Source organism: Morone saxatilis, unplaced genomic scaffold (genome assembly GCF_004916995.1).
Source record: "Morone saxatilis isolate NCDOM2014 unplaced genomic scaffold, NCSU_SB_2.0 Contig17, whole genome shotgun sequence".
Lineage (NCBI taxonomy): Eukaryota > Metazoa > Chordata > Actinopteri > Moronidae > Morone > Morone saxatilis.
Genome location: NW_023339729.1, coordinates 17,114,118 through 17,128,804, shown reverse-complemented (window position 1 = coordinate 17,128,804; position 14,687 = coordinate 17,114,118). Strand labels below are relative to the sequence as shown.

Sequence of the window (14,687 nt, the reverse complement as noted above, 5' to 3'; positions counted from 1 at the left end):
TTCCATTTTTACCATGGGAGCAACGTAACTGCAGTTTGCACATTCATCATAATCTGATGTTTTGTTGAGGCATCCATCTTCCCCAAATGCTTTACAATGTCGGCTTGCTTCCTCCTTCGCTCCTGTCACAATTGCTATGGCCGACATAGGGCTTTGTGACATGAACGGAAACATATGTTGTTTTGGAGCACTTTCTGAAACAACTGATGCTGTTGTTCTTCTTGGGAGGACAGTCTACACATACATATAAATTACTTAAAGTTAGAGAAATAATCTAACTTATTCAGCACCAAAGGCAGAAGTCAACACACATTGGTAAATTTCTTTCTGTTTTCTTTCGGCCTTGCATCCCACCATCCCTGTTCTTTTTCTTTGGACATATAAAATCTGGCACTGGCACTGGAAACAGTGTGAACTGTTGTCAGTAGAAAGCTGCTCCAGATAACAAAAGTCTTACATTTTGCAGGTTTCAATATGAAATATAAAACATCAAATAAACACAAACACACACAAATACATACAAACAGCCAGTATACAAAAGAAAATAAAGCAGTATGAGATTCATTTCATGCAGGTGGCACGTGTGCAAGTGTTACATTTGTAAGTAATCTGTCGCATCTGTACGTCTAAAATGTTACTTTTCTTGTCAGTAGTAAATATTTAACTGGACCTGTCCGTAGCCGTAAGGCTGTGCCTTGTTTCACTTTTTTCTTTTTTCTTTTCTTTTTTTCTTTTTACATCAGTTGCACGTTCGATAATATTTATTATTATCTTAGGGAAAGGTATTCATTTGAAACCAAACTATTTTGGCATGTGTTAATTAATACTACATTTGTTAATGTAGCCAACAATGTTGTTCTTACAGGTTCCAGTATAAAATAAACTATAAGAAGTACAGCACAGTATCTTGATGTCAAGGTGATTAAACTAATCCATATAAACCACTGTTGGCTATGTTTCAGCCACAACAATCAATCATATCATTGTAGAGTGAGTTATTGATGTAAAACCTCATGCTGTAAAGTTGCAACAGCCATCACATGATGAAAACAGTACAGCATTTCTGAAATTTACTTGAGTAAAAGTACAGTCTCATGAAGTAAAAACTAATTCAGTAAAGAGTTACTATCTTATAATCTTGATGGTAAATGTTGCTTTTTACCTCTGCGTATGTCTGGGGTTGCATTCTGGCAGCCAGGTATTCGATATTGTGTATCCAGCGACTAATTATTGAATCTTTTATCTCATTTCTCTTTTGTATAAAGGATTCAGGTAGTTTGCTTCTCATTTTAAGTCATTAGACTTACATTATGATGTTAACTCTTTAAAAACCAAACACTATAAAGTCAAATTAGTGGACAATCAATATGATGCAACAAAATCAACAGTTCTCCATTTGTTGTTCTCAGTAATGCTGACATAATGGTTCTGGGGTCCTGCTGACTCTAGAAACAAGCGCCATACTCCATAGAGAATTAATAGAACATCAGCACAATTATATAGTCTCCATTTGACAAGGTCATACGAAATTGACCTTAAATGACCACGAGATATTGCGACTGAACTTTACCAATTAATTACCACAATCAACTAAACTGAATTATACAATAAAAGGACAAAATGTGCTTAAAATATCATATAACTAGTACTGTAGGTAGTCCATTATGGTGGAGCTGAGTGCAGAAAGAGGGGCTCAGACAGATGGCTGCATGAACGCACGTGACTCACCTAATGTTGTTTGTGACTTATCAGCTAGCAGGGAGGGGAGCTGATTGTGTCTCTCAATTATCCTGGCAGATGAAAGTAACGAGCGAAACAATACATATAGCGTCCCACTAAATGGGCTCTAATGGGAGAGATAGAAACCAGGAGAGGGATGGATAGGCGAGAATGGAGAAAAAATAGAATGAGGAGGGGGCTGGCTGGTGTAACAGAGGGATTGTGGATTTGATTCTTGTGGACACGTAATTGTTAAATTACCTCTTTCCTTTCATCCTGTGCTTTTGTTTGTCGACCTCTCATAATGGTGCACTTTTTTAAAGGCATGTTAGCACCTACTTTTTAGGGATTTGAGGACCTATTTCATCACAAATTTTTTTCCTGGAAAATAGGACACCAGATTCTTTCCTATTTCCTTGTGTTTTAACTATTTCTAAAGACAATACACATTAATGTAACACATTTAATACATTGTAGATTTACTGTAAAAATGATAATGATATATTGTATAAATTATTACAGTATGCAAGCCATCTTACAGGAAGGGCTCCTGTAATGAGTTTTCTTGTAAACAAACAAAAGGAACTTTTACAGTCAATGTTACTCACTAAAATACTTTGTGTGTTTCCTTGAGCTTCAACAAATTTAAGGTAATTTCCAAAGCATTTTCAATCCAGTGGTTTTATTTTGATGTTCACTGAGTCTGTTTCTTGAGTGCATTCTTGAAACATATCTTGGCATGTTACTGTCACCTGTAGATCATTGGAATTGTGTGACACCATTGGTTGGATATGTGATAAACAGAATGGGGACCCACTCAGCTCCATGGCACTCCTAGAGGTCTAAAACTTCACAGTAAAACTTTAACCTTTAGAAAACTCCAAAGCTATATATGTTCAGAGGTCCAAGCCAGTAAATTCAAAGCCAACTTAATACTCACTCTTCTTAACACCATCTTATGCTTTTTGCACACGTTTTACTACCTAACAGGGCCCCAGAATAACTTTTTACATTGGTAGCACCGGTGCATCTAACTCCACCTAATAATTCATTTTAAGCTTTAAATATAATTTCAGACTTCTTCGTGTTTAGCCATTCATGTGCAGAGATCTTTATTGCAAAATTGTATTTTGAAATTAACAGTTTGTTTCTGCTTCCTTCGGTTTTCAGCTCATCCTCTGCTATGTTTCTGCCTTGCATTGACTGTACATAAAGATAATTACTGTCATGCTGAGTGGAGGGAGGGCTGCTTTGCCAGCGACACACCTGTCATGGATAGGTTGTTAGACCCCCAAAATTGCAGACCAGTGTGACCAGTGAAAATGTTTAGTCGCATATGCGCTCTAGAGCCCTGCTACTGCATCCTTTCGCCTTATATACTGTGCATAGTATACTAAGTATACAGTTAAATTTGGGGGAAGCCAATGTTGACTTCAGACGTGACTGAGACATGTATTGGCCCTGAGTTTGGTCTGCCACAAGAACAATCTCAGGTCTTCTGGAATGACAGAATATGCACAGTGACAGAGAAAAAAATAACAGATGAAAAATGGATGAGAGGCAGGGAAGTGAACAGGTGGCGTCCAGGGTTTGTATTAGAGCCAAGACACTGATCCAAACTGTGGGACACTGGGCATCTAGGCAATTAAGGTGTGTCTATAAGTCACTGACCAGACTGGGAAGCTAATGCAAGTGCTTGTGTGTGTATGTGCGTGTTGCACTACTCCTTATTAAAGTAGCTTAACTTGCCAAAAGCCTTGTTGCAAAATGTTTGATGGAAGCACTGAAAAAGGGTGAAGGATACTGTATTAATCTTCACAATACAATGTAATACATTAATCTGTGGTTTCTAGTGCCACACCAGCTTTGTGTACAGTGCACTAACCTGTCTCAGAGAGAAGCTTGATGGACTCCAGCACACGCTCGGTGTAGACCCCAGGTTCGTAGTTTTCCATCTCAGCGTTAATGATGTGGACCACACGAGCAGCTCGGCCCCGGATAGCTCCAGCAGTTCGGTCAAGAGTGTCCACATCGCCCTCTTGCAGAGCAATTACACATTTGTTGACATCCTCAAGGATGTGGTTCTCTTTGGAGAATCAAAAAACAATGACAGTGAATGGACCCAAGGCTCTTTCTGGTTGATGGAACATTTTTAATATTGTGTGCTGATGATTAATATGGTAGATTGTTAATGCAATAGGAACTGAATGGAATGATTCACGTTTCTCCCTCAATGAGAATTAGTTTATTCTTTATATAATTAAAATCTTGTTTGTACACATGCCAGTACATATACCAGTACATCAAAAGTGAACATCATTACTTTCATGAATGCATGTCAAGAGCTAAAAGTTTGTTTTACATAAATTAAAACCTAAGAAAATGACAAGTGAATGGGACAGCCGAATATATATAAAGCAAAATGCAAATCAACAAGCAAATGGAACAAACCACAATTTAAGCAAAATAAACAGCTATTTGTTTTCAGATTGTTTTTCTTTCTTTGTGTTTTCTCTGTTTTTCTCCATTATTTTTTGGGTTATTTGTTATCCAATCAAGCCGCCACAGAGAAAGCCCTTCAACTTGATGTTTGAAGCAACCAGTCACAAAATAAATCTTTGACTGTGAGTGGAAATTAGGAACATGTCAAAAACTTTCTTCTATTAGCCAATCAGTGAAGAATTTCTGCTAAATTGCCTCCTACCTGACACGGACAGGAAGTCATCCACAGAGGTGATGTCATCCACAGCCTCTGTCAGGATGCGCACCTGCTTCTCCCACTGATCCTTGAAAACGTCCATGTTGTCCTGGGCCACCTTGCTTTGGGGGCGGGCAGCCAGAGTGAGAGCAGCGTTGATAACCTGGCACGGAAGAAAGGTGAACATTGTTACACATGGTGTGTAAATAACAACACATGCTGTATTATGTTAAATTATAAGGCTGGTGTTATTCTATGTTTTTATTATTGTCAAAATATCCCAGGAAAAGACCACAACCATTGGTAATCATGTATGAGTCTGTCCCTCAAAACTCCCTGACCATGGCACTCAAGCCCATTCTTTCCTACTTAAGATGTAAATGTTTTTAAATAGGTTACAAATATATAGTTTAATTTAAAAAAAAAACCTAAATAATTTTACAAAATAGCTGGCCACTGTATTCTCTGGCAAACGTACAAATAGGAGTAAAAAGTGAATATGTAGGGGAATATTTTCAGCTTTCATTTTGGTGATATAGTATATATATATATATATAACAGTATAAGTATTCATGGCAGCAGGGTGGTGGGAATGACTCAAACAAAACCCCAAACAACTAAACAGACCATGTTCCTCTTAATGAAGAATTTTGTGGGATTGAATTGCTGGTTTTTGGCTTTTTATGGGATTTGTAAGAAGACAAATATAATACAAACGTAAATATTAGCAGACTTGTCCAGAAAATCCACGGATGTACTGAAGAGTTAAACTTTTTTTTTTTTTTTACAGCTTTAAGAGAGCAAAGTTTTTTTTCCCAAATGGCCAAGTATCTTGGCTTCAAGAGTCTGATCTATGTAAGATAGAACATTTGGCTTTGAGCCAAAAAAAGATCAACACATCACAGGACTTTAAAATCATGAATATAAAAAAGGCTAATTATGTCCCTATATTCTTTTTTACATTGGCAACATCAGGAGACTCTTCACATCTACAGACCTGTACTTAAGAACAGGCGGTATTAATCATATCACTGTGACAGCTGGCATATGTACTTTAATCTGAAGTTCTATTATTTCTCCCTATTCTTTATCACATCTTGCTTTTCATATATAGTTTTAGTCAAATTAATCGGATGTAGGAAAAAAAACACTATGATCTGGACATGACAGTTACTGAGGTTACATGTTTTTCTGTGTGTGTGTTTGCATGTGTCAAGATAAGGGACCACAGTTAACTCTACCCAGAACAGATGGAAATATTTCTCTTTGTTCCACCCCCTCTTTGTTCCTTCTTCCCAGTCACAAAGTCTGTGTCTACTATGTTTTTTTAATCTGTCTGTGTTGCGCATTGCCAAGAGGTGTCAGGAGATGTTTTCTAAGCAGGTTTTCTGAGTAAGCTGGTCTCAGCAGGTGTGGAAAGTGGGTTCTGCACATTAGATCCTGAATCTTGAATTCAGCCTCGCTCCTCCATTTTTCCTTTCTATTACTGTGCTGGGTCCCATGTGAATGAGGCCTACTGTTAACCTTGGAAACAATGGATCGATTTTAACCTCCTTCTTTGCTTGCATCCTGAGAAACAGTACTACAAGGTCCACCTACACATTATTCATAGCTCTTCCTTCCATTCTGCCAAATTTGATACTTTCTCTGTCATTTCTTGCTATTCCAATTTCTAAAAACCCTCTAAAGATACCCCTTTCAGGTGAATTTAGAAGAATTTGTAATTTCGAAAACATCTGGACTACTGCTTGTGTAAAGAGTTCTTTATTATGAAAAAAAGTTTATTTTAAGTCCTCACCTGTGGACATAGGCTGTCAATTTGGGTGGCAGCCATTCGAACTAACTTCACACCCTCTTCATTGTTGGAGATGGAGCAGGCCAGGTTGGCCACCTGAAAAGAAAGCAAGGAAAAAAATGAGCTGAAGGTCATGAGCACAAAAACATTTTCCTAATTCCCACACTTGCATACTCCCCACATTCACATGCCCATTTGCACATTAAAACAGGTTTTGGTTGTTGCACATGTTCCTTCATTCACTTTTACACTAGCTGTAAAAAGAGCCCATTCTAATGTGATTCTATTGTAAGCCATGGGGTCAAAATCGACAGTCCACATCCTGTCCAAAAATGCATTCTAAAGTTTAGTTGAAGTTAATAAGAACCCAGTAGCCCAAGTTAGATAAATCAATTGGGTATTGGGTCTTAAAATTTCCTCTTTGTTCTCTGTAGCTCAGCAAGGAAGCACTGTCTGAGGAAACACAATGATGGAACTAAAACTACTGTATATTTGCTAGATAGTCACTTGATTTGTCTTAACTTTTACAACTGAAGCCTCATATTAGCTTCAGTTTAACGTTAGAATACATTTTTGCACAAGGTCTGTGGATTCTGTCCTGCATTACTTACATTAGAATCACATTAGGATGAGATCTCCTCACAGCTAGTATGAAGAGAAGAAACAAATACAGCGACCAAAAACTGCAACTTTAATGCGGTAAGTAGGTATTTAGTATTTTCAATCGATACATCCCTACTGCATATAAATACAGCACATGGTATGTGTCGTTTATTGCTACTGTGCAGGAAAGGGAATTTAAACGTCTGTAGAAAATCATCGTAAGGGGAAACATTGTAGGTTCTTGCCATTTCTTTCTCAAACACTCAATTCCAGTAAATAGCAAGTATCAGCTCAAACAACACAAGTGGCATTTGCACTTTGGTGCTGGACAGTTGGTGGAAATACATTTGTAGATGAGCTGTGGATGACATAGATGCTGTGTCATTAAAAACAGATAATGTGTGGGAACTAATTTTTACAATTTAACATTGTACAAACCTCTAAATTATTGCATTAACATTACTACAGAGGGCTTGCATGTCAAGCATTTGGTGGCATAGAGGAGAGACATAGCACAGGTTGGAATATAGCGCTCAGATGCTGCAGGATAATTGTATTAATTCAGATCCAAAATGGCCAGGTTCACACATTGTGCATGTATACAGAAAGCCTTACTCATTAGGTTGACATTTCCAGCATGCCAGTGATGCATGACTAGCATGCCTAAATCATTATGTGGCTTGGTGGTGCAAAGAGGTGCTTTATTGTATAATTAAGGTGCCAGATGTTTTTTTATGCATGAAACAACCCTTACTTTGATTTATGTCTGTCTTTCTATCAAGGTACGGTATCTTGATAACATGTTTTCAACCTGACTCATTTATTGACACATACCTTATCTTAGTCATTAAAATTGTATGTCAGGTTAATTTTGGTACAGAACTCCACTAATATCTTAGAATACTCTGTCAGCAGTTCATTTTTTTCAAACTAATTACATTTGATTGATGGCATCTGAAGATTTTGTGATTACGTATCTGCATGCAGTATATCAAAAGCCTGTTTATCAGGGGCTGTTTGACTAATTTGAAAAAGGTGTAAAACATTAGAAGTGCTATAAAATATTTCAAACCACCATAACCACTTCTCCAACAATTTCTTTCTGACATAAACACACACACACACACACACACACAGTCTGCTGTATTCTCACGTGAATCATCATAGTATTTCTCCACACTATCACTGTACTTCATAGTTAATTTTCATAACTTCAAACTCTCTATAATTTAATACTATCTTAAAGTAAATCAGATTTCAGCATGAGCCCGGGCTTTGAAACTGAACTAAACAGACACATGCCTGTTGGCAGAAAAAGGTGCCAGTCTATATTAGCACTTCTAGCGCTCACATGTCACTGTTTGAGGCAAATTGAGGTAAATCAAATTTGTGTTAGAGGACTCTTGCTTAGAGCTCTGTCTCTTTACTCATGACAGCAATGAGCACATTGATGGATTGCAGTCCTTTATGTGAAGCAGTGTGTGTGTGTGTTTAACGCGCAGTGTGTGTGTGTGTGTGCGTGTGCGTGTTCAGGAAGACAGGGAGAGAGAAAGACAGAATTGTATTGGCAAGTAAAACACACTCCCGTGTTGTCAAAGCTCTCCTAAATGCACACATTAATATGACATGGTAAATGGGCCTATTTAGAGAATGTTCATGGAATTATATTTTTGTTATAATACAACATGTAGTACATTTTTGAGCTAAAACTGAAATCACACTGAATTTCCTGGAATACCAAAGCTGTTAAGTGTAATTTTCTGTGTTTCTTAGCCGGCTTTAACGAAGTAGGACAAAGGTGCAGCACTTTTCTCATTTAGCTCTTTTGCCAATTACTGTACAATTGCGGAACGTGTCTCTAGTAGAAAGCAGGCCTCCTCTTTTTGTCTAGTTCTCTTTGGGCCCAGCGGCCCATGTGAGGCAAAGGGGCAGAGGGCTTTCTGGAGGCTGGAAACATGCCCAGCAGGCCCACTCCCTCCTACCCAACACAGAGAGCTGGGCCAGGGCCAGCGCAGCAACATCCAGCCAAAACTACTAATTGCAATTATCTAAGGAAGTGCTACTCCTTTGAGGTTTTGTTTTTTTTCTCCAAAGAGAGGAGGGAAAAACCAAGACAGAAGGCTTGAGACTACACCAAGCAAGCCTAATGCTGATATGGTCAAGGATGTTGGAACAGAATATGCTATTCAAAGAGGCGTGTGTGTGTGTGTGAGAGAGGGAGAGAGAGTGAGGGAGAGAGAAAGAGAGAGATCCCTACCGAGCCCATTCTTCATTTTAGCCTCGAACAAAGAACTATCGATTTTGTCCTTTTGCTCTGCCCTGGATAATCACTTCAATTCTAATTTGATGAAGGTTTCCACTGCAGTTGGATAGATGGGCATTCTCATGTATGCTATCTAAATCACCTAAATGGAGCTGAGTAACTGAAAATAGATCTGATAGTGTAATTTTTCTCCATTTTTTAGGCAGGGGGTTGTTACTGAGAACCTCAAAATCTATTGCCAGGAAGCACTGAGGATGATAATACATTAAATAACATCTTAACAGCCTCTCTTTATTACTATTTAGCACTGTCTGCATACAATGCACATAATCAGTTTATCTCCATGCAATATCATGAATCTCCTCTTTGTTGTACCTCTAAATTAATCCTGATGTAATACCTAAAACTTTTCAAATCTTTGATCGTTCTGGATGGAGTGAACACTTGAGTGGCTGTGCCAAAGAGCAGAAAAGCTGAGCCAGAAGAAGACTCTCCTTGCTTCACTCAGGACGGTCAGTGCCCCCCCTAAACCATGCCATTTCTACATCCATTTCCAGCAAATACACCACACAAATCTCCCTTCCAGTTAATAATAGATACTTAGGCCAGTGTCCAGCAGGGCTGGGGCACACACAGCAAGCAGCACACACACCGAACTGGACACCTACTCTCTCTTGGCAACACACAGCCACAAGGAAACTTGCCGGAGCCTATGTGAACCTAAAGAGAAGCACTGCATGGGAGATGCCACGGTTTTAGGTTGTGAGTGAATTCATAGGACTAGTGCGTTAAGTTAATGCGACCATAGCCATGGTAAAAAGAAGAGTGAAACCAATTTATTCTAGACTATTGGCGCGTATACATCCAAATCAAAGTACTGGCATATATCATACTTGTGATAAACATATTAAAAATATAAAAGCTCTTTTCTTATAGTTAAGCGAGATATGGAACTTTGGTGGCCCACCCCACTGGGAAGTTTCCGGTCATAGTGTATAACGTTGGGAGCCATTGATGCATAATAAGTGAGTTATTGATGTTTTAATCTCATTTCCAAATCGCACATAACCCAACTACCACACAACTCCTAGCTAACTAATGTATCAGCCAACACCTGAGGCGGGCGAGATAATCACAGCGGAGTTCTGACAAAGTCAAGAGAGAGATCCACTAATTCCCACCACACACAGGAAACAGAACCACACCTATCTGGACGGCACGCACACACCTAACCAAAACGAGTCACACCAGTTACACACCAATAAATCAGCCATTTGAGGAATCAACCTGCATTTTATCTGTCAAGAAATGCTGTACAAGCCAGGCTCAACATTCGTGATCATTCCAGGGAGGAAGAGGCGCGAGAGGACCATTTATTCAGTCTACCAAGACCTATATTACTTTAAGACCCGACATGAAACTGAAGGAACAAATTAACAGGCCTGCCCTCGTAGGAGTACTTCTATTTGTTTTAGTCATGAGCTGTCAGCTGCTAGCCGAGACGCCTGTATGTACAACGTATTGACTGGAGGTGACAGTATCAGGTTAGGGTGCATGACATTAGGTAACGGCAGATGTCAAGTGAAGTGTGAAGTTCAAGTCTAAAGGGGATATCAAGCAGCAGGAGTTGACGACCTTCTGTGACCGACTATAAACCACGCCTTTGAAAATCAATCCCTATTAAGGAGTAAAGTGCGTATTGCCTCAGGAAGAATGCCCACTGGGCTTGGAACAACATCAAAAGGCATGCCAGACCTAGCAGCATATTAAAAAAGAAGGAGTGTGAAGTAACAAAAACAACGGGAATAGATTTGTGAGCATGTCTATTCTATCTTCACTTGGATCTTGTTCAGATGAAGGCAGGTCTTAACTGGTGGATTACTAATTTTCAGAAGAATTTGACCTGTATATGACAAATATAAATATAAATATTATGTATACGTTAAATAGTTTTCCTTATAAGTGACATTAGTGGGTATGTATGTGTGCGTTCATAGGGAGTGACAAACAGGGAACACCATTTTAATAAAACTTAATTTGTACAATATTTCATGCTTAATATTTAAACAAAATAGAATGGAAATGGAATTAACAGACTAACCTGTATAGTGAGGATACGACATGATCTGAAATTAGGGAATGGCCTTGTGAGTCATTCTGATTACAGATTGCTGTTTAATTGCTCTCTCTGCTACCTTTTATTCCATCCCCCACCCACCATAGCCTGAGAGACAAAGTGGACCTAAATTGCGAGTGACTCTAATGCACTTAGGAGTTCTCTCTACACTTCCTAACTCAGAATGGAAATGAGTTTAAGACACTGTTTACTAAGTGACAGGTCCACTAATATGCGGCTGACTGGGACACAACCCTACACTCCTACACACACTGTCTCCTGCAGAGGCCTGGTTCATCAACTCCATGCATACAGATGCAGTCTCTTCCACGAATGCAAGCACATATACACAAAAGCAAAGACTGCCTCTCATTATTTCTAATACCCAAATGTTTGAGATTAAAGTAGCTGCTTTAAAATAGTAGAATGCTCACCCACAAGACTGGTGATGAGGGGTAGGGAATATTTTTTTGAAGACATACAGTACATGTAAGATGACAATATTGATTAATCACAAAAATAAGGAATATGGAAAACCTTTATTACCATTACCATTGTTCACCAATACTGTTACTGTTATTCCAGAAAAGGCTTATGTGACGGATGTGATGAATCAGGGAATTACCAAAGGTTTCTGCCCATCCAGAAGAAAACACAACTTTGGAGTTTTAAAACTGAAAAGGGTCCATCAGTATTTCCAAACGTTTCCATTTTACAGGCTTGAAAATGCCTGGGTAGTGTGACCGCTAGGTGCAAGTGTAGAAAAACATATGGATTTTAAAACGGAATGTAATAGTATGGATGGAGCCTTAGGTACACTTGTAAAACCAAATGCGATCCAATAAAACAGCTGAGCCATAAATTCGATCTTTACAAATATAATAATGTTCTGTTTTGATTGTCACTGTCAAAGGAGCTTTCATTTATGTTATATTATTGAGGATATAGTTTGCGGAGGTGCTGAACTGGACTACATTGTATTGAGACATTTTTGTAATGTTTTGCCCACCCCATTTATAAACATGAGGGGGGAAGATTATTAGAAACACATTTCAATATAATGCAGTCCAGTGTAGCCCCATCACTATATATTGTATGACCTTAGTAAAAAAACAACAATTACAAGCTTCATAAAAATTGAATAAATAAAAATGAACATGAACAAAAAAGAAATTAATAAATGAAAAAGGGAAACAGAACAAAACTAGGACTACAATGTGACTACAAAACTACCTAAAATGAAATACATTATTGCTTCCATTTTCTTTTATTAAAGCCCCTGGCTGTACTTGCTTTTTTCATTGTGCTGCTAAACTGTAAGTGACCAAGGTGTTTGAAAAAAATCAGGTTAAGACACCCCTTGATAGCAACATTAAAGTTCACTGATGCGGTTTCGTACGGTCAATGAATCCTTGACAAAGGTACTTCTTGGTCAACTCAGGCAAATGTACAAATCCCCACTGACCTAACGTTTACAGCAGAAACATGTACAGGTGCATGTGATCGAGGTCAGGATGAACACACGGTATGGTGGAAGTCAGGAGGAGGAGGAGGAAGAGGAAATGAGATCCTCCTCCACTCTGTAGTACACCGATTATAGTTATCCATGGCTTTCTTTCACTAAAAAATTATTTTGTTAATGACCCTGTAATTTGTTTAATGCTGCTCTTGAGTGTGCTGGGTGATTAAGCTTGCTTTTTGACAGCAATACTTTTAATAGAGTGCTGCTGTTTTCAGTGTTCTGTCCTCTATTTTAGACCTTGCATTTGTATTTGATCCTTTCATTTAATGATCAATACTGTCTGCAGCCTCTGAAGTATGTAGATCAAGTGCTCCAAACATTTTTTTACAAGAAAAACACCTCTACCATAGGAGTGATTTGACAATGCCAATAAAGTTAGAACTGCAACTGAAACAAAACACTAAATTCTGATTGATGCTTCCTGATAACATTACTACTACTGCAACTTTAATTAAGACTGGAACTAAAATCTAAGATGCAAAACTAGACTATATAGACCCTAAAAAATGACACAATCACTAAAGAAGCAATCAGTCAGTCTTCTGGTTTTTCACTATGTCTTTGATGCTGCTATATCCTTATATCTACATGTTAGGAACTCCTGGATGACTTCTTTCTGTGACTCAAAAATATATAAAACAGCTTCTTTTATAATGCCATATTTTAGCTTATTTAACTTTAGAACATATTTTAGATGTTGGAATTTTACAAAAACAAAAATGTAGTTGTATCACCAACATATGAAATATGCAGCATGTGAAAACATTCAAGTCCAGGGAAGCATTCAGCTTTCCAGTTTTAAATAGCTTACTTAATTTCCCTTTTATGTTCTGTGATTTCGTTTTGCATTTTAGAATTTTAGATATTGCAATAGGCCTGAGTCTGATTGGTTATTGATTGAAAGTTGACTATATCTTCTTTGCACCGAAATTCTCTCTTTTTTTTTTTATTTTCTTTAGTTTTTCTTCTATTTGGTTCTATATGATTTTGAATCAAAGCTGTGATCGAAACCTTACAGAAAGCAGAATAGCCTTCACAATCACATCATGGTCTCCTTGACAACCATGACTTAGCTTGTATGAAAGGCTGACAGAGTGTGATTTACAGTGGTCGTTTCTGTGGTGCCGCAGCTGAGCATTGGGTATTCCTGCTAATACCATGGCTGGCTTCTCGATAAATATGATAATTTGCTGCAGGCTGCTGTGGAGGTGAACCAGCACTGCTAGCAGCGAGACGTTAGAATTGTACAGGAGACAACAGCGTGGGTGGATGACTACACAGTTAAGACACATACACATGACCGCAGACGTACATACACACACCACCGGAAAGGGGAGTAGAGGCACCTGATGTAATACAAACAAAGATGCTAGCAATCTGTTTGCCGCAGTCTTGTCTTTGCTCTTTCCCCGCTTCGTAGCGCTAAATATCAAGGACCAGTGGCTTCTATCAGTGACCACATCCACAGAGGCATCAAAATGTGATTTATTTACATTGAAATTTGAATGCTTGAATGAAGAAGGCCATAGGAAGAGAAGATGGGCACCTAGAGAATAATATCCACAATATAAAATTTCATTGAGCTCAACAAGGGACACAGAGAGGTAATTGAAAGCAATATAAACAAATCATAAAGTTAGCTGGACAGAACTGACTTGGGACAAGGATATATACTGTATGTGTGTGTGTGTGTGTGTGGACATGCTGTAGATGAGCATCTTATATAGCTTCTATTTAGAGTCCTGTATATTGGATTATCTTGTTAATATTGCTGTGAATGACAGGACATTAAATGGTAAATGGATAGCGCCTTGTACTTGTACAGTGCCTTTCTAGTCTTCCGACCACTAAAAAGTGCTTTTACACTGCAGCCACATTCACCCTTTCACACATATTCACACAGCGATGGCAAAGCCCATCGAGCAGAAACTAATGCATTCATACACGTTCACACACCGATGCATGGCATCG

General features: G+C 38.4%; 1 protein-coding gene across 2 annotated transcripts in view; it reads right to left on the bottom strand.

The window, feature by feature from the left end:
* Window positions 1–14,687, bottom strand: part of ctnna2 (catenin (cadherin-associated protein), alpha 2) — a 291,364-nt gene that overhangs the window by 28,317 nt on the left and 248,360 nt on the right. For both annotated transcript variants that reach the window (XM_035659486.1, XM_035659487.1), the window contains exons 10-12: window positions 6,216–6,308; window positions 4,424–4,580; window positions 3,605–3,805 (exon numbers count right to left, since the gene is read on the bottom strand). In XM_035659486.1, the coding sequence (XP_035515379.1) occupies window positions 3,605–3,805; window positions 4,424–4,580; window positions 6,216–6,308 (451 nt within the window). The remainder of the gene's footprint in view (window positions 1–3,604; window positions 3,806–4,423; window positions 4,581–6,215; window positions 6,309–14,687) is intronic.